A 22,276-nucleotide genomic window follows, 5' to 3' on the forward strand; every position below is an offset into this window, starting at 1 on the left:
AGTGCATTCTTTTGAGTTTTAGGTTCATCAAAACACATAGTTATGTGTTTTCCCATCATTGGGAAAGCTAATGTACAAGTCATGTGCATTAAGTCCAAGGAATGTGATGTGATATTGGTTTTGAAAATTATTTTAAAAGACTTTTGGAAAACCTTGGTGAAGGCTATCTTTTGATAGTAATCACCATTGAATAGTTAGACACAAACTTGAAGAAAACGCTAAAGTTTTAGCAAGTTTTCAAACTTGTGTCAATCTTTGAAAATATGATGTATTTTCATAGAAAACTATTTTTCCATAATAAAGTATGCCCTAAATAATGTCTACACGAAATTTCATGATTTTTGGATTTTTGTAGAATTTTCTAGGGGTTTCTGAAATTGGCAGAAATTGAATTTCAGCAATTTCAGGCCTCCAATCGATCAGTGGATCAATTGGAGTGCCTCAATCGATCAGTCGATCGATTGAGAAGGCATTTCTCGCGAGCAGAAGCTCGCTGGATTGATCAGCCGATCGATCCAAGAAGACTGAATCGATCAGTGGATCGATTCAGCAGGGTTCAATCGATTGGAACCCAACTCCAATCGATTGAAGATGCTGATTTTGGCTGGGAAAACTTATTTTCAGCATTTTGAACTTATTTTAGTCTAGGTAACCATTCCAAACCCCTGAAAATACATTTGTATACATAAAAAGGGTGTTTTCGTGTGGAAAACAAGGATGGATTGGTTAAGGAAGGCTAAGTTGAAGTTTAGGTTGAGGTTTGTTTCAAATTTTGAATATTTGAACCTCAAAACATCTAAAATTAGGTTTCCTAAAGTTTTAGGGATTCCAAGTCATTGTTGGTGCAATGACAAAAGTTACCACCATGTCTTTAGGGGGAGGGACTCTTTAAAGACATGAAAATTATTTTTCATGAACCTTGGAAGGTGGTCAACCTTCCGTTAAGAACATGCTTAAGGTTGAGCGTTTGAACTTTAATGGGGAGTGGATATCCTCATTGTTCAAGTGGCTTCAAGTGGATACTGCTCAAGGATGGGCATTTGCCTACATTGGGGGAGAATGTAGGGTTAAGGTTAATGAAGGGTATGGGACCTTCATTATCGTATTGATCACAACGAGTGAAGTTGTGGACAACGATGAGCAACTCTTCAGGGGGAGAGTTTTCAACAAGTGAATTTGTTGATGTGTGCCCAAAAATGGGGCATGGTTTGATGTGTGCCAATAGGGGGAGAATGAAAGGGAGTAAGTTAGGCTTTCATTACCTAGAGGGAGTTTGCCCTCTTAGGGGGAGAATGAAGGGCTTAACTTATGTATTCATTACCTAGTGGCATGAAGAAGGTTTAGGCTATGGGATTAGCCTAACTTACATGTGGTATTGTAAGTGATAGTGTTGGTATTGTCAAACATCAAAAAGGGGGAGATTGTTGGTGCAACATCCCTCAGGTCAAGGTTGACCTGGTTGACCAAGCTTGAGTCTTGGTTTGAGTTTCGATGTTTGACAATGCAAGGTTGATTGAAAAAGAGTCAAGTAGGTCAAGGATGACCGGATACTTGACTGGGAAGTCCTAGTGAGTGAAGCTAGGCAGGAGGAAAATCCTGGTGAGTGAAGCCAGGTGAAAGACCTAGTGAGTGAAGCTAGGCAATTGGGAAGTCCTAGTGAGTGAAGCTAGGCAGGAGGAAAATCCTGGTGAGTGAAGCCAGGTGAAAGACCTAGTGAGTGAAGCTAGGCAATTGGAAAAGTCCTGGTGAGTGAAGCTAGGCAAGAGAAATCCAGATGGGTCAAGGTTGACCAGACATCTGGTGAGAGTCCAAGTAGGTCAAAAGAATTGACCGGATACTTGGCACGAGAAAGAAAAGTCCAAGTAGGTCAGAGGGACTGACCGGATACTTGGCAAGAAGAGAAAAGTCCAAGTAGGTCAAAGGGATTGACCAGACACTTGGTGAGAGAGTCCTAGCTGGTCAAGGGTGACCGGATGCTAGGTCTTATGTACCAACAAGTCATGGTTGACTAGATGTTGGTTTAGGGGGCTTTGGACTTGGTTTTGGGCAAAAACCAAGATCTGGATTGATCAGCCGATTGATCCAGCAGGTTTGGATTGATACGTGGATTGATCTAGCAGGTTTGGATTGATCCGTGGATCGATCCAGCAGATCTGGATCGATCAGTGGATCGATCCAGAAGATCTGGATCGATCCAGAAGATCTGGATCGATCCGCCGATCGATCCGGTGAGTCCCCGCGAACAGAACCCCTCTGGATCGATCCGTGGATCGATCCAGAGGTCCCAATCGATCAGTGGATTGATTGGGACGCTGCTGCTTCGCGCGATAAGCGCTGGATCGATCCGTGGATCGATCCAGGCATTTTTCTAGAGCACAGAGGCGCTCTGGAGCCTCCCCGATCGATTGGGAGCATTCCAATCGATCGGGATTCGACCGTTAGCGTCGATTTAAGCCGCAGGCGTTCATTTCCTTCGGCATCTCTTCACCGATTCATTCCAGATTCATCACAGCTCCTCCCCAGCACTCTCTAAGCTCCTCACCGCCAGTTCTTGAAGGTTCTTGGAGGTTCATCCAAGTCAAGAGGCGAGTTGCAACGAGAAGAAGAAGAAGCTAGGGTTTTTACTGCATCTCTTGTAAGCTTTTGCTTATTCTTTACTACCCTTTCTTCTACTTGTATTGAGAGTCTTGTAGGGCTTCTCCGCCTTCGGTAGTTACCGAAAAGGAGTGTTTATTAGTGGAGGTGTGTGTGTGTGCGTGGATCCTTGGACTAGTCACCTCTTGTGAGGTGGATACCAAGTAAAATCCTATTGTTAGCATTGTTGTAGTTTGTTTCTTTGTATTCCGCTGCGGATCACTTTAAAGAAACAAGCAACGAAGCACGACGAGCACACGCGAAGCTATTCCCCCCCCCCCCCCCTCTAGCTACTTTTCGGTCCTAACAGTATCTTCCGGCAACATCAAAGGTACGAGGACGCTCCTCTCCGCGAGAAGAACGCATAGACGCGAGAAGATCGTCGAGAAGATTGTTTTTTCGAAAAAACTAGCGATCAGATCGTAAGGAAAACTAGCGCAGGATGTAAGAAACCCCTCACCTGCAGTATAAGTAGCTATTCGCATGTTTTTCTGCATTAGTTTAGTTGTGTGTAGATTTTTAGTATGAAGGATGTGGTTTAGTGCACAGCAAGTATTTGACAGAATGTTTAGATCAGTAAAATGCTACAGTAGGCATTTTAATAGCTCAATAAATGCAATAGAAGCATTTAAAATATCATATTAGTCTTGCTACAACTTTTATGGGACTACGGTCCAATGGGTGGGCTCCCTCAGTCGCCTATAGGTTCAAATAACCTAGTAAGAGCAAGATAAGGTATATTAGCTACAAATCAGTATTTTACTTTTCAGTGGCACTGTACTGGACTTCAGTTGTCCTTGGGTTGGCACTATGTGAAAATTGCCAATAGACTTCGGATATTATCCGAAGTAATAGGTATATATTTACTGAAGTAGACGCACGTGAAGTAAAAGAGTTATTTTTTTACTTCGGCACACAAATACCGAAGTCTATCACCGGTCCAAAACCGGTTCAAAATCAGACCGGTTTCGAAGTAAAAAAACTCTATTACTTCATCATGACCAATAAAAATACCGAAGTAGGTGATGATATATTACTGCATAGGTTACATTGTCTGACGAAGTTTAAAGTAGTTACGACTTCACAAATTTTTATATTATGGTGTAGTAAATAGTTAATATTACTTCTACATATTTTAGCTTGATCAAAGTAATTGTTATTGTATTACTTCATCGTAGTATGGAAGTAAAAAAAGCATATTTTACTACACTTCAATAATTTAAGTTAGAGCAGTAATACATACGAACGACTTCAACAATTTTAATCAGTGACAAAGTAAATAGTTTCTTTAACTACGACAATATTTAAATTTACTGAAGTCTTATGTATTCTATTACTTCATCATTTTTATTTATAGTATTGAAGTAGTTGACTATATTTTACTACAATAGAAATTTAATTAACAAAAGTGTATATCATAATATTTTGCTATAACACAATAGTTTTCATCACCAAAATTGAACAAATATATCACAAATATCTATCAGTTTTAAAGTAGAGTTGGGGTTTTACACATCCTCCCACACCTCTAACTCGTCCATAGTGTTCTCGATTTCCTAAGGTAGTGGTTAACACATCGTTCATCCCAGAAGACTTGAACTCTCCTTTGACCTTCTTTTCCAACAAGTCATCCTACAATTAGAGATATAATAAATTAATCCAAAAATTCCAATATTATTTAGTTAGACAATATGAATTTAGATAAAAATAAATATTTACAATTTTTTCAACGACTTTTGCTATCTCTATATTTGTAATATTGCCAGATTTGTCCTCGCGAGCTTTATGCCAAAGCAACGATCTATCAACTTCCTCATTTTCAGCAATTAATTTTTTCTCCCGCTACAATTCCAAAAATGATCAGTTACATAATATTAAATACTTGCTTGAAAATGCCAAGTATAATGCATGGTAGCTTACCAATTCAACCTCTAAGCCGATGTAACCTTTGCGAAATAATATTTATAATGCATTGTTCGTTCTTTTTGTTTTTCATGAATAACCTACATAGAAGATACATTCATAAACACCTATATACATTATATATATAGCAGACAATATAGAAACAAAGAATTGTATTTTGGTTTACAAGTGTAAGCAAAATACCGAACATGAAGCAAAAGAAAGAACACCTGTATGCATTCATAAACACCTGGCCTGTATGCTTACACCAATTATTTGGTATTTTGTAGGTGTAAGCAAACAAAGAATTGTAAAGGATTTCAACAAAAAAAAAAACTAAAGCAAAGTGATGCTCAAACCTGGTAAGGTTCTAACTTGCACAAAATTAGTTTGCTTGACCGATACTTGTTAAATCCACATCAAACACAATATATTTAAGTAGATGCATATCATGAGATCTCCAAAAGTAAGTAAAATAATCTACTTTGGTCCTATAATTATCAAGTTAGCAGACATGAGATACTACTTTTCACCATGGGTGAAAGGAAATCCATTCAAACTCAATGAATGTCAGGTGTGTTATGAATTAGAAACATCAACAAGAGCCTCTTGAAACATCATAGGATCAGTGTAGTTTTTTCATTAGTGTTGATTTAGATATCTTCATTGAGTCTCTCTATAATTACTATTGTAGAAAGGGTCTTAAGTGCATTACTATAAACTGGATAGTTGAGATCCTGACTATGATCTTCATGGATTTTTTTATTTGGTTTTTCTTGTTGGTTGTTGATTGGCCTGCCTTAGACACTGTAAAATGTGGGATTAATGTGCTGAAGTCTAGATATAAGACTTGTGATCTTGCAGAAATAGCCATCAAAAAGCACTCATTAGTCCCATTTACATTAATAAAAGGTGTCATTGTTGGGTGCATGGTTATGTTGGCAACTTATGGGGTATTTAACTTCTTGATATTCATTGTACAGTTCAAAGGCATGCTTAAAGGCCGCAACTTCTATTAAAACAAATACATTTTCTACAGACATTTGACTTCTTTTTTCTGCAGACATTTGATAGAATTGAGAAACACATAATATGGAAATTAGAAAATTGGAAATGCGTCGAGGATTTCAATAGTCAACTATGAATCCAAAATGGTAATAGAAAAAAAAGCTTTTTTGCCAAAATTTAATAAATAGTAATTATTGAACCCTTCCTGCATGGAAAATATTAGTTTCGCTATTCTTCCCAGTTAGCATCATGGAAGAATTCATCTTCTAGTTTGATGGATGTTAAAGGGAAATATGGTACGTAATGTAGATTACCACAATAGTAGAAGTTGGCTTAAAAGCTATTCTCAAGTAAATGGTTTCTCCAATTGATATTCCTCCCTGTACCGAGGAATCCTTATCGTTAAACCTTAATTCTTCTAATAGCAATTTTCATATGAACAAAGGAGTAACAAAGATTAAAGGATAAACATGTACACCCCCAGACCGGTTTGTTCGTGTTCGCATATTGCCGTGTTCATCCATGAAGAACTCATCATTATGCTAACTTCCAGTCAAAAAAGTTCCTAAACATAGTTCGATGAATTACAGAAAGAAAAATGCTGATTATTATGAATATTCTAAACAATTTACATAATATACGAAGAACCTCAACTACACTACTCCAGGTTAATAGATACTGACCTGAAAAACCACTGCCAATTTCAAATCCCTTCGTTGCAGGGAGAGACAACATAGCTTTTGCCAAATCAGCTTCCAATTTATCAAAGACTGGACATCCAAGCCCCTGAGACAATGCAAGAAATGCAATTGAAAACGTTCAGTAAAAAGTAGTTTTTCATATAGTCCACTCAATGCAGGCTGTTATAAACCATTGCAGAGAAGAATCTATATAAATAATAGCAAAGAATCTGAACAAAGTGAAATAATTACTTGTGGAACATTTCGAGCAATGCATGTCACTATGCCTCCAACAGAGTCTCCCTTAACTCGAACTCCATCGATGGCTTCAATCATCTTTTGAGCATAATCTGGATCCGGACATCTGACGATGTTATTCTCAATCTGGTAAGTTATGGGCATAATAAGATCAATTGTCCATAAGAAAATGGAAAATTAATTAGAATAATTGAACAATCACAGACTTGATCAAGGGTCACTGTCTCATGATCAACAACACCTTCAGGAAGCACAACTTTATGAACTTGAGAAACATATGCCAAAATCTGGAAAGATATAGAAGATTCAGAGTTAAGCAGATAAACATCTAAGGCCAATGGCACACTAAATGAAACTCAAAGATTCTAGTTAACTTAAATTAACTAAATTCAAGCTCGAATATTTGATTATTTGAATATTGCTATATGCTCAACAACGGAGGAACTATGTGATAGACAACGACGACACAAAAGATAAGACAACCTATGTGACTCTGTTGCTAAAATATTTTTAAAAAATTAAAGAAAAGGCTCTATATTGGAACTTTTAAACCAAAAACTAGTCAAACCAAATCAACAGTCATGCATAGACAGGATAGTTACAACGTGCATCTCCAATTCAATATCAAGTTCAATAAGCATGACATTAGAGGATTGTGAGAGTAATTCCTTTTTGGGCCAGAGGAATTATGAGTGCATTTATGGTTATCTAATGGAAACACAAAACACCATATCAGAAATTTATATTACAACATTGTCAAAATAAAATAATGAATAAACCCACCTCAGTTCCTGCATACATCTTAAGAATCTTCTTTGCAATAGCTCCTGAAGCAACCCTACCAATAATCTCTCTTGTTGTACAATGAATATCAAGAAATTAAATACCCCTAGCAATAGTTCATATGTACAATTCTTGTCTTGCTCCATCAGGTTTTAGTTTATGAGATCATGCCAAAAAAAAAAATAATACCAATAAAATAGAGAATAAGACTTGCCTCTTAGGATCGGTTAGAGACAATTGGTTAGAAACAACGCAACAGAGATGAAAGGAAAAGAAATCTAACAGCAAGGCAGAGAGGAAAGGAAAGAAGGGGTCGGAGAGGGAACAAACCTAGAGCTGTAGAAAACCTGAACGACGACCCCCAGGTAAAGTAGATTTGTCGCTGGTGGAGTCAAATAACACCGGGTGAAGTCAATTGTTTGCGTCAGGCGAAAAAACAAGCAGAAGGCGAAAGGCTAAAAAACACGAAGAAGACCTAGAGGGTGCACGACAAAAAAAACAAAAGTTAGGATCGGTTAGAGACAAAGCAACATAGAGGAAAGGAAACCTGACGGCAAGGCAGAGAGGAAAGGAAAGAAGAGGTTGAAGAGGGAACAAACCTAGCTCTGCAGAGAGGAAAGGATCTTTATGCATTCGGGGGAACAACTCGAAGATCGCCGACTGGGTGAAGTAGATTTGCTATCGGGAGAGTCGAAGGTCGCCGGCGGTGAGTGGTAGGCCACTGGGGGAGTCGAAGGTTGTCGAGTGAAGTTGAATCTGTGCGTCGGGCGAAAAAACACGAAGAGGGTGCAAGGAGAAAAAACACGAAGAAAATAGAAGAAGACAGAAGGCGCACAACGGGGAAAAAAGTAAAGTAATTAGGGTTCCCGCGTGGGAAAAAAATAAACCCGCCGGTTTAATTAGGAAAATATTTTTAACCAGTTATAACTTATTACTTCACCATTTAGACATATAGTTTAATTTTGTGACTTATTACTTCATCAAATATATATCACGAAGTAAAATATTAGATAAAATTAGAAGTAAAATCCATATTTTTTAATCTATGAAGTCTAAAATATTATTTACTATATTAAATTTTGTACCGAAATTAATTGTAATATATTACTTCATAATTATTGATTGCCGAAGTAAACAGTGGCGAAGTCTAATACAGATTTTCACATAGTGTGGGCTCCCATAGTCGTCCCTAGGTTTAGATAACCTAGTAACTCTGCTAAATTCGGGACTTGCAACCCCGGGTACAGTTGTCGGGCCCATCAGCAGTATGATTATGTATTTTCATCTATTTATGATAAATAATTTTCAAACCTTCATAATATAGTTGAGGTGAATATAGAGCAACTTAGCATCAGTAGCAGTAGTGTAGCTCAGTTTTCATTTCAGTTTAGCTTTTATGGATCCACATGATGATTTATGCTTAGCTATGATTGCCATGTATCGTATGTGATTATGCCATGTTTTAGAATCCATGTTTAGCAATGTTCAGTATACATTTCGAATAGCATGTTTTAAAAAGCATAAATTGCATCGTATGCATGTTTTGTGAGGTAGATGGTTTCTTACTAAGCTCCCAAGCTTACAGATACTTCTTTTCCTTATACTACAGATAAAGGTAAAGGAAAGATGGACTAGCAGAGGCTGGAGGTCAATGCTACGAAGATGTTTGTGGGCAGGAACTTGGAATAAAGACCCTTGGGAATTAACAAATTTAAAGAATTAGAACCTTTTGTTCTTTTAATGTTTATGCACCTTTGAAATGTTTAAGAATTCTGAATTGTGAAACCATGCTTATGCCATGCCTAGGACACTAGCTAGCTTATTGATGAGTAGTAAATCATGCATAATGTTAGTGAAGACCTATTACAATGTTCTCTAGGCATTTTAGGTTTATTATAATGAGTTGTGTATGATCGAGCTCTGAAATCAGAGTTCTGCAGTGAAATCAGAAACTCCAATCGATCGACCGATCGATTGGAGGGACCTCAATCGATCGGTTGATCGATTGAGAGTTGATTTCCGTGAACAGTAAGCTCTGGAATTGATCACTAGATCGATCGGGGAATTAGCCTCGCGAACAGTGAGCTTTTGAATCAATCACTGGATCGATTGGTACAGCTGGATCGATCAGCCGATCGATCCATAAATTCTTCCGTGCACAGTAGCACGCTGAATCAATCAGTGGATCGATCAGATGACTCCAATCGATCAGCCGATCGATTGGAGTGTCTGATTTCAGCTGAAAGGGTCTCATTTCAGTCTTTTGAGCAAATAGAAGGTTTGGGTTTCTTCCCTAGCGTATGTATGTCAAAGGAGAGGCCTTTGAACCTAATCTTACAGGTTGTAATAGTCATTAGCAGAGTAAGATTTTAAATAGCATATATTTCCGTACCTTATAGTTAGCACAGCATAATGTGACGGTCCGGCCTCGCAGCCTAGTTAGTAGGAGGTGGGTCGTTACAGAGTGGTATCAGAGCAAAAGTTCCATACTTCCTACACACACATCAGCATTGAACCTGCAGCTTCCAAGTAAGAACATCTCTCACTTTACTTATGTTTCTTGTTTCATGTTTAGAGATAACTAAAGCATGTTTGTTTATGAGAGTATTTAACATGATAACAGTAATTACACAATTATGATTGTATTAGTTATGTATGTCCTCTATGTCTTTAGAAATGGCACGAGGACGCCAAGCTAGAAGGGCACCAGCCATTGAGCCCCAGCATGAGGCAGGCAGTTCAGTGCCTCCTCCAAACCTTACAGCAGTAGTGGCTCAGTTACAGCAGTAATTAGCTGAACAGCAACAGGAGATAGACACTTTAAGGGCTAACCAGCAGAACACTCCCACTATCACTCCAGAGCCTAACTTGGCAACTCCAGTAGTGATAGAGGTTCCACCAGTCCAACCTGTAGCACCAGTGGCCCCAGCAGTGGTGACACAGAGAGAAGCCTATCTGATCCAGTGGCAGAAAGTCAAGCCGGAGAATTTCTCAGGCACCAGCGAACCATGGGATGCTCAAGCTTGGTTCAAAACACTGGAGAGTACGATGGAACTTCTGGATTGGCCAGAGCATGAGAAGGTGAAGTGCACCTCTTTCTGTCTGACAGGAGACGCACGTATGTGGTGGGAGAAAGTTAAAGTGAAGCGCCCAGTGAATCAGATGACATGGGCTGACTTTGAAAAGGAATTCTTCGAGGAGTTCTTTCACATGCGGGTCACAAACCGCCACTACGACGAGTTCACTGAGTTTCGTCAGGGCAACCTTTCAGTTGAGGAGGCTGTGAGGAAATTCAACAGACTGGCTCGTCTATGCCCAGAACTAGTCAGCACTGAAAGGGAATGAGTCCGGTTGATGCTCAAGATGTTAAGGCTGGAAATAGCAATGAATGTGGCCAGCGGTGTCCGTAGGCCGCAAACCACAGAAGAACTAGTGAGCAGTGCTTTAACCACCGAGCATTACCTGAACAGTATCAAGCAGTAGAAGCAAATCCTCTCAGAGTCGAAAGGCCAAGGAGGCTCAGGTACTCAGAAACACCAGGGCCAAAGCTCCCACGGCTCTAACTGGAAAGGGAACTCCAGCAACAAACGCAAACCAAGGAGTTACCCAAAAGGAGGACCAGCTAGTAAACAGCCCAGCTATCCCAAGTGTTCCACTTGTGGAAAATTTCACCCAGGAGTTTATCGCAAGGGCACTCGAGGATGTTTCAAATGTGGCCAGGAAGGGCATATGGCTAAACAATGCCCAAACAAGACCATCTTGCCTCCACCACATCCGATTCAGTACGAAGTCAAGCCAGCCCAGTTACACCAGATGCAGGCTACTTTAGACGGACCATCCATCAGCCAGGGCAGACTAGAAGCCCCCTCAGCCATGACAAATGCGAGGATCTACTCACTCACCAGAGAGGACGTAGCGAATGCCTCGACAGTTGTTACAAGTCAGATTAGTATTTTACAGCAAAGTGCAACTATCTTATTCGATACTGGGCAACCCATTCTTATATGTCCAGGGCATTCACCGAAAAGTTGGCAATACCTCCAGAGGTACTTAGCAGTCAGTTCTTGATGATGCTACCTTCAGGAAAGATTATGGTGTCCACGCACTGGCTCCGAGCAGTGCCGATCATCATAGCAGACAGAGAGCTTTTTGGTGATCTGATAGTATTAGATATGGCTGACTATGATGTCATCTTGGGAATGGACTTCCTGATGAAGTACGGTGCCGCCATAGAGTGCCGTAAACAGAGAGTTGTATTCCAACCCGAAGCAGGAGTGTAGTTTGGGTTCATCGGTGAACCAAAGAGGAAGGCCAAGAAATTTCTCTCAGCTCTGAAAGCACAGAAACTAATGGGTTCAGGATGTATGGGATTCTTAGCACATGTAGTCAGTACCAGCCAGGACAAGGACCGAAAGCTAGAGGAGGTCCGAGTCGTATGTGACTACCCAGCAGTCTTTCTTGAGGAATTACCAGGCCTAGCACCAGACAGGGAGATAGAATTTGAGATAGAGCTCATACCCGGTACAAATCCCATCTCCAAAGCACCCTATCGCATGGCTCCGGCCGAACTGAAAGAACTTCATGAGCAATTGCAAGAGCTGCTCGACAAGGGCTTCATATGCTCTAGTCACTCACCATGGGGAGCGCCTGTATTGTTCGTGAAGAAGAAGGACGGGAGCATGCGCCTGTGTATAGACTACCGGGCACTAAACTAAGTCACGATTAAGAACAGGTATCCTTTACCCAGAATAGATGACCTGTTTGATCAGCTAAAGGAAGCGGCAGTGTTCTCTAAGATAGATCTCAGATCGGGATATCACCAGGTGAAAGTTAAAGAAGGTGATATACCCAAGACGGCTTTCAGGACCAGATACAGACACTATGAGTTCGTAGTCATGCCCTTTGGCGTGACGAATGCTCCAGCTACTTTCATGGACCTCATGAACAGAGTATTCAGGGAATACTTAGATAAGTTTGTTATCGTGTTCATCGACGACATTCTTATCTATTCCAGAACTCAGGAAGAACATGCAGAACACCTGAAGATAGTATTGCAGACCCTTCAGCAGAACCAGCTGTACGCCAAGTTCATGAAATGTGAATTCTGGCTCGATCAGGTAGCCTTTCTGGGTCACATCATCTCCAAAGATGGTATCATGGTAGACCCCAGTAAGATAGAAGTTGTGAGTAACTGGAAAAGACCCAAGAACGCCAGCGAAATCAGAAGCTTTTTGGGACTAGCAGGTTATTACAGAAAATTCGTAGAGGACTTCTCCAAGATAGCCTCCCAGCGACTCTTACCGAAAAGAGAAAATTTCAATGGACGGAGGATGAGAAGCAATGAGCTAAAGAGGAGATTGACCGGTGCTCCCATTCGACTCTACCAGAAACATGACTTTGATATTCGCCTCTAAATTGGGACTAGGAGCAGTACTGATGCAAAATGGCAAGGTGATCGCCTACGCCTCCAGACAACTCAAAGACTATGAGATGAACTATCCTACTCATGATCTTGAGCTTGCAGTAGTTGTGTTCGCCCTCAAAATTTAGAGACATTACTTGTATGGAGCTCAGTGTAGAGTGTATACAGATCATCAGAGTCTGAAGTACTTCTTCACTCAGAAGGATCTGAATATGCGACAGCGCAGATGGCTCGAACTGGTCAAGGACTACGATATAGATATCCTCTACCATCCAGGAAAAACCAATAAGGTGGCAGATGCACTTAGCAGGAAGTCCAGTGCTACCTTACTATCCCTAGCAGCCATGCCACCGCCCCTACAGAGGGAGATCATAGATTTCAGTCTCGAACTTATAGTAGGATAGCTCTCTACTATGACATTAGAATCCACTTTGCTTGGTGACATCCAAACAGCTCAGGAGTAGGACCCTGAAATTCAGAAAATCAAGCAAGGGTTAGCAGAATTAGAAAGTGGAAAGTTCAGAGTGTCCGAAAGTGGGGCATAATATTTCGGTGACAGACTATGCGTTCCGGATCAGGAGGAACTACGCAGGAAGATCCTAGACGAGGCTCACAGGACTCCTTATGCGATGCATCCTGGCTCCACCAAGATGTACCAAGACCTAAAGAAATATTTTTGGTGGCCAGGGATGAAAAGAGACATCGCTAGATATGTCAGTACCTGTCTGACTTGCCAAAGGGTCAATGCAGAACATCAGAGACCAGGAGGAGTTCTGCAGCCTATCCAGATCCCAGAATGGAAGTGGGAGGATATTTCTATAGATTTCATAGTGGGATTACCCAAAACCACGAATGGTTTTGATGCCATCTGGGTAATAGTCGATAGATTGACTAAATCAGCCCACTTCTTAGCTATCAGGATATCCTACTCCATGGAACAGCTGGCTCAGTTGTATCTCAAGGAGATTTTTAGATTACATGGAGTCCCACGGACCATCATTTCAGACAGAGACAGCAGATTCACATCACACTTCTGGGATGTGTACAGTCGGTGTTGGGCACTAAGTTAAAATTTAGCACAGCTTTCCATCCCCAGACAGATGGTCAGACAGAGTGGGTGAATCAGGTACTAGAAGATATGCTCCGAGCATGTGCCCTAGACTTCAAGGGAAGTTGGTGCAAATATCTGAGTTTAGTAGAATTTGCATACAACAACAGCTATTAGGCCACTATCGGTATGACACCTTACGAGGCTCTTTACGGGCGGAGGTGTAGATCTCCAATCTTCTGGTATGAGAGTGGTGAACAGAAGGAACTAGAACTTCAGACAGATCTAGTAGCAGATACCACAGCAGCTATACAGCAGATCCGCCAGAGGATAGAGGCAGCTCAAAGCCGCCAGAAAAGCTATACTGATACACGGCGCAGACCCTTAGAGTTTTCAGTTGGGGATTCAGTGTTCCTCAGAGTGGCTCCCATGAAGGGAGTAATGCGCTTTGGGAAGAAGGGAAAATTAAGTCCCAGATATGTGGGACCATACCTTATCACTAGAAGAGTTGGCAAGGTAGCATATGAGCTAGAGCTACCCCAGGAAATGTCAGCTATCCATAATGTATTTCATGTCTCTATGCTGAAGAAGCATACCCCAGATGCCACCCAGGTGATTGAGCCCCAGTCGGTACAAGTCTGCGAATACCTCAGCTATGACAGTCGGCCTATTCAGATAATAGACCGAGCAGTTAAGAAATTACGGAACAAGGAAGTACCATTAGTAAAAGTTATTTGGCAAAATCACACAGCAGAAGAGGCAACTTGGGAGACAGAAGCCAGTATGAGACAGAAGTACCCAGAGTTATTCTAAGTTCGAGGATGAACTTTTTATAAGGTATGGGGGATTGTAATGGCCGAAAATTCTCAAACCAATTTTAGAAATATTCTACGATTTTTCTGGAATTTTTGGATATTTTTACATAATTTTTAGAGTAGCGGAAGTGGCAAAAACAAATAGAAACATAAATAGCTTAAGCGGGAATTGAACCCGAGACCTAGCGAACTCTATGGCTTATAGGGGGACTCTAGTAACCAAGTGAACCCAGCAGGGCCGTGCTGAAAGAAAAGGGAATCAATTATATTTATTGATCCTGTCCGAACCAGAAGTCAACAGACGCTAGGCACGTGGCGCTCTCCGACTCACTGATGTAGATCTCCAACTGGTGGCGCGATGCTCCGGCTAACCTGCACAGAAGTCGGGCCGGGAAGGGGGTTCCCGGCGGCGACCCTCCGACGCTCAAGTCAGGTAAATTACGATGAACAAGGTGGCTCCCAAAGTCTCAGAATACCTCCCCCCAAAAAATCTTCCTCCAGCGAAGTCTGAGGCTCTTTATATAGAGCTGTGAAGGGTTTGGGCACGTGTACTGAGGTGCATACGTGTCCTCTGTCCTTTCCTAGGTATGCGGCTGTCAGAAAGCTTACCTGACCCATATCGCTACAGTCAAAGCATGCCCTTGATGGGACAGCAGAATCCCCTGTCACAAGATTTAGAGCATGGCACACACGTGAAACCTACCGGTTGTCAGAGAAAGGAGTCCCCTGTCCTTTTCCCTTGCTCCAAACTTGTCGTCCGGGCGGACAGCTCCCTCAACATCCGGCCGGACATCCGCAGTGGTTTACTTGTGCTTTGTGGAGACTAATAAACAGGGGTGCTTTATGACTTTGGTCGGTCAAAAGGTCAGCTCGGTCCATGACCTTTTGAACTGAGCGTCGGAACCCCGATTTGACAGGGTGCCTTCCAACCATAAGTGTGAGCCGGCCGGCAGTCCGGTCGTCGGTCCGGTCGGACCACACTCTCCCCCGGATGGGCGGCTGCTCCGGTGACTTCCCCTTGGCGTTGACTTTGCAGGGGGGGGCCGCTCTTACTACCGGATCACTTGCCTCCCCTTCAAGTCTAGTCGAAGGAGGCGAATAGTCCGACTGACTGGATTGTGAGTCTAGCCGAACGGCTCCTCCATGCTAATACTCTCCGCCTGGTCAGCCGCAGAGATATCCTTGAATGAATCAATGATGGCCTTCACCGGATCACTTCGCGTTCTGCGCCAATCTTCGACATCAAGGTTGATCATACCTTCATTGATCCCCCTCCGGAACTTAGCCAACAGCCACATGCAAGCGGCTATGGGGGTAAGTTTGTTGTTTTTTTTTGTTTTTTGAAGTTTTGCCTGAATATTTCCGCTCAGCTTTTAACAACTGTGCCTTCTTGCTTCAGAGATGGGTGGAAGAGATAGCAGTTTCCAGCCGCCTGGCTATGGCGGACGAGGAGATAAGGAAACTGCAGGTGGCAGGCGGTCCGAGCGGCTCCCAAGGCCCTTCCTACTCCGAGCTGCAAAAAGAGCTGAAGAAAGCTCAAACTCTGCTGGCTGCTGAGCAGAAGAAAACAGCTGACCAGGCCCACGCCCTAGCCGAGTCCGAGCGACAAGTCAAGTCGCTTGACACAAAGATAACTCTGGCCACCACTTGGAAGAACACAGCCATCTCCGATCTGGAGAAGAAAAACGTGGAGGCCCGGGGCCTGGAGTTGAAGATAAAGGAGCTGACGGAGCAGCTCGACCGGGAGAAGGCAGGACGCTCGGCCGATGCGGAGAAGATTGAACATCTGAATGAGGCCCTCACAAGCTCCCAGGCGACCTTCAAAGAATACCAGGATGCCAAGCCGAGCCGAGTTGCCGCTCTCCGACAAAGCCACATCCGATCGACCGAGTTCTCGGAGAAAATTTGCGAGCGGATGTACTCGGCTTTCGACTTGGCCATTACGGCCACTATGACCTATCTGAAGTCGAAGGGCCTTCTTCCGGAGTCCACCAATATTCCAGCCGGCGATCAGGTGGAGCTCCTGAGCAACATTCTGAGGGACCTCTACGACTACATCGAGTAATTCTTGTAATTTCGCCGCTCGGCTGAACATGAATCTTTTTGTACTTAGGCCACTCGGCCTAAGGTTTTAATTTCAATGAAATGCTTTCCTTTCGTGTACTCTATCTTTTTGCACTGTCCCCTTGCTAATACTTGTGCTGCCCGCTCGTCTACTATCACACCTTTGGCATTCGAGGTGCATTCTTGCAAGTGTTTTCCCCAGCCCTTCCGTTCGACCGATTATCACTCTGTGTTGCTAGCAAGAATCGCTCGTTATAAGCCGATCAGAACCTTTATACCTCAAGTCTGAGCGGAACTTAGCGTCGGTCTAACAATATCGACGGAGAATACGGATAATTGCAGTGTCGACGATATTCCGCTCGGATTATTTATAGACGCCGACGCGTCTCTCGATGTTTAACGTCGGAGCTCGACGGCACGGATATTTATAGCCAGACGGCGCGGCTCTCGATCTTTAACGACGGAGCTCGTCGGTTCGTCCGCTCGGATCATTTATAGACGCCGGCTCGTCTCTCGATCTTTAACGACGGAGCTCGTCGGCGCGGATATTAATAGCCGGTCGGCGCGGCTCTAAGGTTTAACGTCTGGGCTAGACGGTCTTCCGCTCGGAGGGTTTATAGACACCGGCTCGTCTCTCGATCTTTAACGACGGAGCTCGTCGGCGCGGATATTTATAGCCGGTCGGCGCGGCTCTACGGTTTAACGTCTAGGCTAGACGGTCTTCCGCTCGGAGGGTTTATAGACGCCGGCTCGTCTCTCGATCTTTAACGACGGAGCTCGTCGGCGCGGCTCTACGGTTTAACGTCTGGGCTAGACGGTCTTCCGCTCGGAGGGTTTATAGACGCCGGCTCGTCTCTCGATCTTTAACGACGGAGCTCGTCGGCACGGATATTTATAGCCGGTCGGCGCGGCTCTACGGTTTAACGTCTAGGATAGACGATCTTCCGCTCGGAGGGTTTATAGACACCGGCTCGTCTCTCGATCTTTAACGACGGAGCTCGTCGGCGCAGATATTTATAGCCGGTCGGCGCGGCTCTACGGTTTAACGTCTGGGCTAGACGGTCTTCCGCTCGGAGGGTTTATAGACGCCGGCTCGTCTCTCGATCTTTAATGACGGAGCTCGTCGGCGCGGATATTTATAGCCGGTCGGCGCGGCTCTACGGTTTAACGTCTGGGCTAGACGGTCTTCCGCTCGGAGGGTTTATAGACGCCGGCTCGTCTCTCGATCTTTAACGACGAAGCTCGTCGGCGCGGATATTTATAGCCGATCGGCGCGGCTCTACGGTTTAACGTCTGGGCTAGACGGCCTTCAAGGCTAACTCCTTACCAGGTCGAGCGACCTTGGCCTTCATAACTTATCTCGCGCTTGAACAGTTTTTATGCCCGGCCGAACAGCACGGGTCATTTGCTTGTGAATCTAATCGGCTAGGAGGCCTTCGCTATTCGGGCGCTTGGCTCGGATAATCCATACGCCCCTTTCACCCAGCTTGGAGAACGTACTCCTGGCCGAACGGCTCAGGGTCTACTTCGTCGAGCATTTTGGCTCGGATAATTTATCTTCGTCTGGACGGTACTGAGCCTTCGATCCTCGAGCGCTTGGCTCAACCCATTTACCTCCGGCCGAACGACGCGGGGCCTTCTTTTCTTGTTGACAATGCCTTATATTTGTTCTCTTGATTCTTCATTTCTGCATTTCCAGTATTCAGTCGAAAAAAGTACACAGGATGATTTACAGCACCCCGCCCGGTAAGGCTGGAGGTGGTTCGCGCTCCACGGCCTATCTAGCTGTCGGTCGTCCTCATCCTCCAAATAATACGCGCCCGAGCGAAGCTTTTCGATGATTTTGAAGGGGCCTGCCCACGGAGCTTCAAGCTTGCCGACGTCGCCGACCGGTTTGACTTTCTTCCAGACAAGGTCGCCGACCTGGAATGATCGGGGAATGACGCGGCGATTGTAGTTTTGCTTCATTCGTTGACGGTATGCCATCAGCCGAATGGATGCCTTGGCTCACTCCTCGTCAATCAAATCCAGCTCCATGTTCCTCCGATCGGCGTTGCCTTCATCGTACAATTGGACCCGGACGGACTCGACGCCGACTTCAACCGGAATGACTGCTTCGCCGCCGTACACCAGATGAAAAGGTGTGACGCCCGTTGCTTCCTTAGGAGTCCGGCACTTCATCCGGCCAACTTCCTCCCACGTGGTCGAGCCGAGCGCGCAGAATACGGAGAATTTCCCGGTTGGCTACTTCGGCTTGACCGTTGCTTTGGGGGTAAGCCACGGACGTGAAGTGTTGCTCGATGCCATAGCTTTTGCACCAATCTTCTAGCACCTTCCCTGTGAATTGCCACCCATTGTCGGAAACCAATCGACGAGGGATACCGAACCTACAGATGATGTGTTGCCAGATGAATTTTTTGACCATCTGCTCGGTGATCCTGGCTAGTGGCTCGGCCTCCACCCACTTGGAAAAATAATCGACCGCCACCAGCAAAAATTTCCTCTGCCCGGTCGCCATCGGAAATGGACCCACAATATCCATTCCCCATTGATCGAACGGACATGAAATGGCTGATGTCTTCATCTCCTCTGCCGGTCGGTGCGAGAAGTTGTGATACTTCTGGCATGAAAGGCACGTAGATACTGTCCGAGCGGCGTCCATTTGTAAGGTCGGCCAAAAGTATCCAGCTAGCAAAATCTTCTTGGCTAGTGATCGTCCGCCCGGATGTCCTCCGCACGATCCTAGATGTACCTCTTGGAGGATGTAAGCTGAGTCTTCCGAGCTCACGCACTTCAACAGCGGGCGAGAGAAAGCCTTCTTGTAGAGCTGATCGCCGATGAGTGTGAACCGACCGGCCCTCCTCCTGAGCAGCTGGGCTTCATCCCGATCGGCAAGAGTGGTGCCCGAGCGCAAAAACTCCATGATGGGTGTCCTCCAGTCATCCGGAAACATGAGGCCTTCCATCCGGTCAACATGTGCCACCAAAGATACTTGTTCAATTGGCTTCGGGATAATGACCGGCGTTATAGAACTTGCTAGTTTGGCCAACTCATCGACTGCCTGGTTCTCCATTCGGGGAATCTTCTGAATAAGAACCTCGCGGAAATTAGCTTTGAGTTTTTCAAAGGCCTCAGCGTAGAGTTTAAGCCGAGCGCTGTTGATTTCAAAGGTGCCAGATAATTGCTGAGCGGCCAACTGTGAATCTGAATAAAGTGTCACCCGACCGGCTCCCACATGCCGTGCTGCCTGTAATCCGGCTATGAGGGCCTCATACTCTGCTTCACTGGCCGAGCGTCCAGTCGGACATGCAACTCATGCTGCGCTATGCTCGGCGAAATTCCGGGCAAATCATGTGTCGACCAGACGAAGACATCATGATTTCGTTGGAGGCATTGGATCAGCTCCTCCTTCTGCTCCTCCTCCAGATCAGAGGCGATAAAAGTCGTGGCCTCCGATCGAGTCGGATGGATCTGAACCTCTTCCTTTTCATCATAAATTAAAGCAGGAGGTTTCTCGGTTATGGCGTGTACCTCGATCCGGGGCGCCTTCCGAGCGGAACAGGCTTCTGCTCGGATCATCTCTATATAGCACCGCCGAGCTGCTAGCTGATCTCCACGTACTTCTCCTACTTTGTCCTCCACGGGGAACTTGATCTTCTGATGGAAGGTTGAGACGACTGCTCGGAATTCGCTGAGCGCCGGTCGTCCCAAAATGACGTTGTAGGACGAAGGAGAGTCGACCACCACGAATTTTACTGGCTGCACTTCGTTACCCGTGAATCCGTAGAGCAGCGTTGTCATGGGCAGCAGCTCGGCTCGATCAATTTGCAGCTGATCGAACGCCTTCTTGAATATAATGTTGACCGAGCTCCCTGTGTCAACAAATATGCGGTGAATAGTATAATTTGCTATTACCGCTTTAATGAGCAGAGCGTCGTCGTGGGGCACTTCTACTCCTTCTAAGTCTCCGGGCCCGAAAGTGATTTCCGGTCCACTTGCCCGCTCTTGGCTACAACCGACTGCGTGGATCTGTAGCTGCCGGACGCCTGCCTTTCTTGCTCGATTGGAGTCTCCTCCGGTCGGCCCACCAGCAATAACGTTGATCTCGCCTCGGGAAGTATTGTTTCTATTCTCCTCTTCCCGAGCGGACGGCCGGGATCGTTCTCTTGACGCTCGGCGATTCTCCTGCCTTGGAGATCGATGCCGATCGGGCGTCTGTTGATGTCGCCTCTCGGTGCGGGTCCGGTCGGCTTCATGAGTCCTTTGCCTCCTGTCGATGGAAGGAGACCGTCGTTCGGCCTTCCTGGGAACGGGATTAGCCACGAAGGGAAGACTTCGACAATCCCTTGTGTTGTGTGTATCCGTCCGGTGGAAGGAGCAGAACATAGGGGTCCATTTCTTCTTTGGCTTGCTTCGAGCGGCAGCTACTTCTTATAGTTGGGACCTTACACGAGGGGAGCGGATTGCTTCGGCCCTTGGTCCCCTCGGCGGTTGATGAGCGGAGAAGGGTTTCCGCTCGGCAGGAGGTGCCCGTTCGGTTGATGTTTCTTTTTTCCTGGCCGCTTGCACTTCTTCCACGTTGATGTATTCATTGGCTCGGTGTAGCATGTGATCATAATCTCGAGGCAGTTTCCGAATGAGTGATCGGAAAAAATCGCCATCCACAAGGCCTTGCGTGAAGGCATTCATCATCGTCTCCGAGGTAGCCGTTGGAATATCCATTGCCACCTTGTTGAACCGCTGGATGTAAGCTCGGAGCGATTCTCTCGGCTCTTGCTTGATGGCGAACAAGCTGACGCTTGTCTTCTGATAACACCGACTGCTGGCGAAGTGGTGGAGGAAGGTCGTTCGGAAGTCCTTGAAGCTTGTGATGGATCCGTCCGGCAGCCTCCGAAACCACCGTTGAGCCGATCCCGAGAGAGTGGTAAGAAAGACTCGGCACTTTACTCCATCGGTGTATTGATGGAGCGTGGCTGTGTTATCAAACTTACCCAGATGATCATCTGGATCCGTTGTTCCATTGTACTCGCCGATCGTCGGAGGCACGTAGTGCTTGGGCAGAGGGTCTCGTAGAATAGCCTCCGAAAATTGGCGATTGATCCGCTCGGGAGATGAGTCCGCTCGGGGGGCTTTTCCCTTTCTGTCATCTCACCTAGGCATCTCGTCTGAAGAAGATCCTCTATCTCTTCGAGCTGGTACGACTTCAGGGGTACGAAATAAGGCTCGATGAAATGCGACGGTGGTTGGAGGTGCTTCCGCTCGGCCACCCGACGCAGACGTTGCTTGTTGCTCCGGTCGCTCGGCTACTGCTTTCTATTTTTGCTCCACAAGTTTGGCGGCCCTTATCTCGACCAGAGTGTCCAACTCTTCTTGTGAGAGTGCCACAGTATGTATTCTTCCAGCCTCGTCCATTGCCTCTGCTCAGATGCAGGTGCGTTCCCACAGACGGCGCCAAATTGATCCTCTCCGAACCAGAAGTCAACAGACGCTGGGCACGTGGCGCTCTCCGACTCGCTGATGTAGATCTCCAACTGGTGGCGCGATGCTCCGGCTAACCTGCACAGAAGTCGGGCCGGGAAGGGGGTTCCCGGCGGCGACCCTCCGACGCTCAAGTCAGGTAAATTACGATGAACAAGGTGGCTCCCAAAGTCTCAGAATACCT

The 22,276-nt window shown here is 45.1% G+C and overlaps 1 protein-coding gene across 2 annotated transcripts; it reads right to left on the bottom strand.

Moving 5' to 3' along the window:
* Positions 1-4,093: 4,093 nt before the first annotated feature.
* On the bottom strand, positions 4,094-8,056 carry LOC122030146 (chorismate synthase, chloroplastic-like). 2 transcript variants are annotated; one of them, XR_006125323.1, is made up of 8 exons: positions 7,865-8,055; positions 7,266-7,740; positions 6,689-6,769; positions 6,477-6,608; positions 6,228-6,330; positions 4,555-4,637; positions 4,354-4,476; positions 4,094-4,266 (listed from the first exon to the last, which is right to left on the bottom strand). XR_006125323.1 is itself a non-coding variant. In XM_042589309.1 (6 exons), exons 2-6 carry the CDS (start codon positions 7,281-7,283, stop codon positions 6,087-6,089), a joined length of 357 nt encoding a protein of 118 aa, XP_042445243.1. In that variant the 5' UTR covers positions 7,284-7,740; positions 7,865-8,056; the 3' UTR covers positions 5,982-6,086. The 2 variants fall into 2 exon arrangements, 1 of the variants encoding a protein (XP_042445243.1); XM_042589309.1 differs by lacking the exons at positions 4,094-4,266; positions 4,354-4,476; positions 4,555-4,637 and adding an exon at positions 5,982-6,109 and having other exon boundaries at positions 7,865-8,056.
* Between the last annotated feature and the right edge of the window lie 14,220 nt (positions 8,057-22,276).

Source organism: Zingiber officinale, chromosome 10B (genome assembly GCF_018446385.1).
Source record: "Zingiber officinale cultivar Zhangliang chromosome 10B, Zo_v1.1, whole genome shotgun sequence".
Classification (NCBI taxonomy): domain Eukaryota; kingdom Viridiplantae; phylum Streptophyta; class Magnoliopsida; order Zingiberales; family Zingiberaceae; genus Zingiber; species Zingiber officinale.

Bases quoted from the DNA above. Each gene is read 5' to 3' on its own strand.
- LOC122030146 (XM_042589309.1), bottom strand. The intron at 6,331-6,476 runs GTAATTATTTCA...GCATTGTCTCAG, and splicing joins TTGCTCGAAATGTTCCACAA to GGGCTTGGATGTCCAGTCTT. The intron at 6,110-6,227 runs GTCAGTATCTAT...AACTATGTTTAG, and splicing joins AATTGGCAGTGGTTTTTCAG to GAACTTTTTTGACTGGAAGT.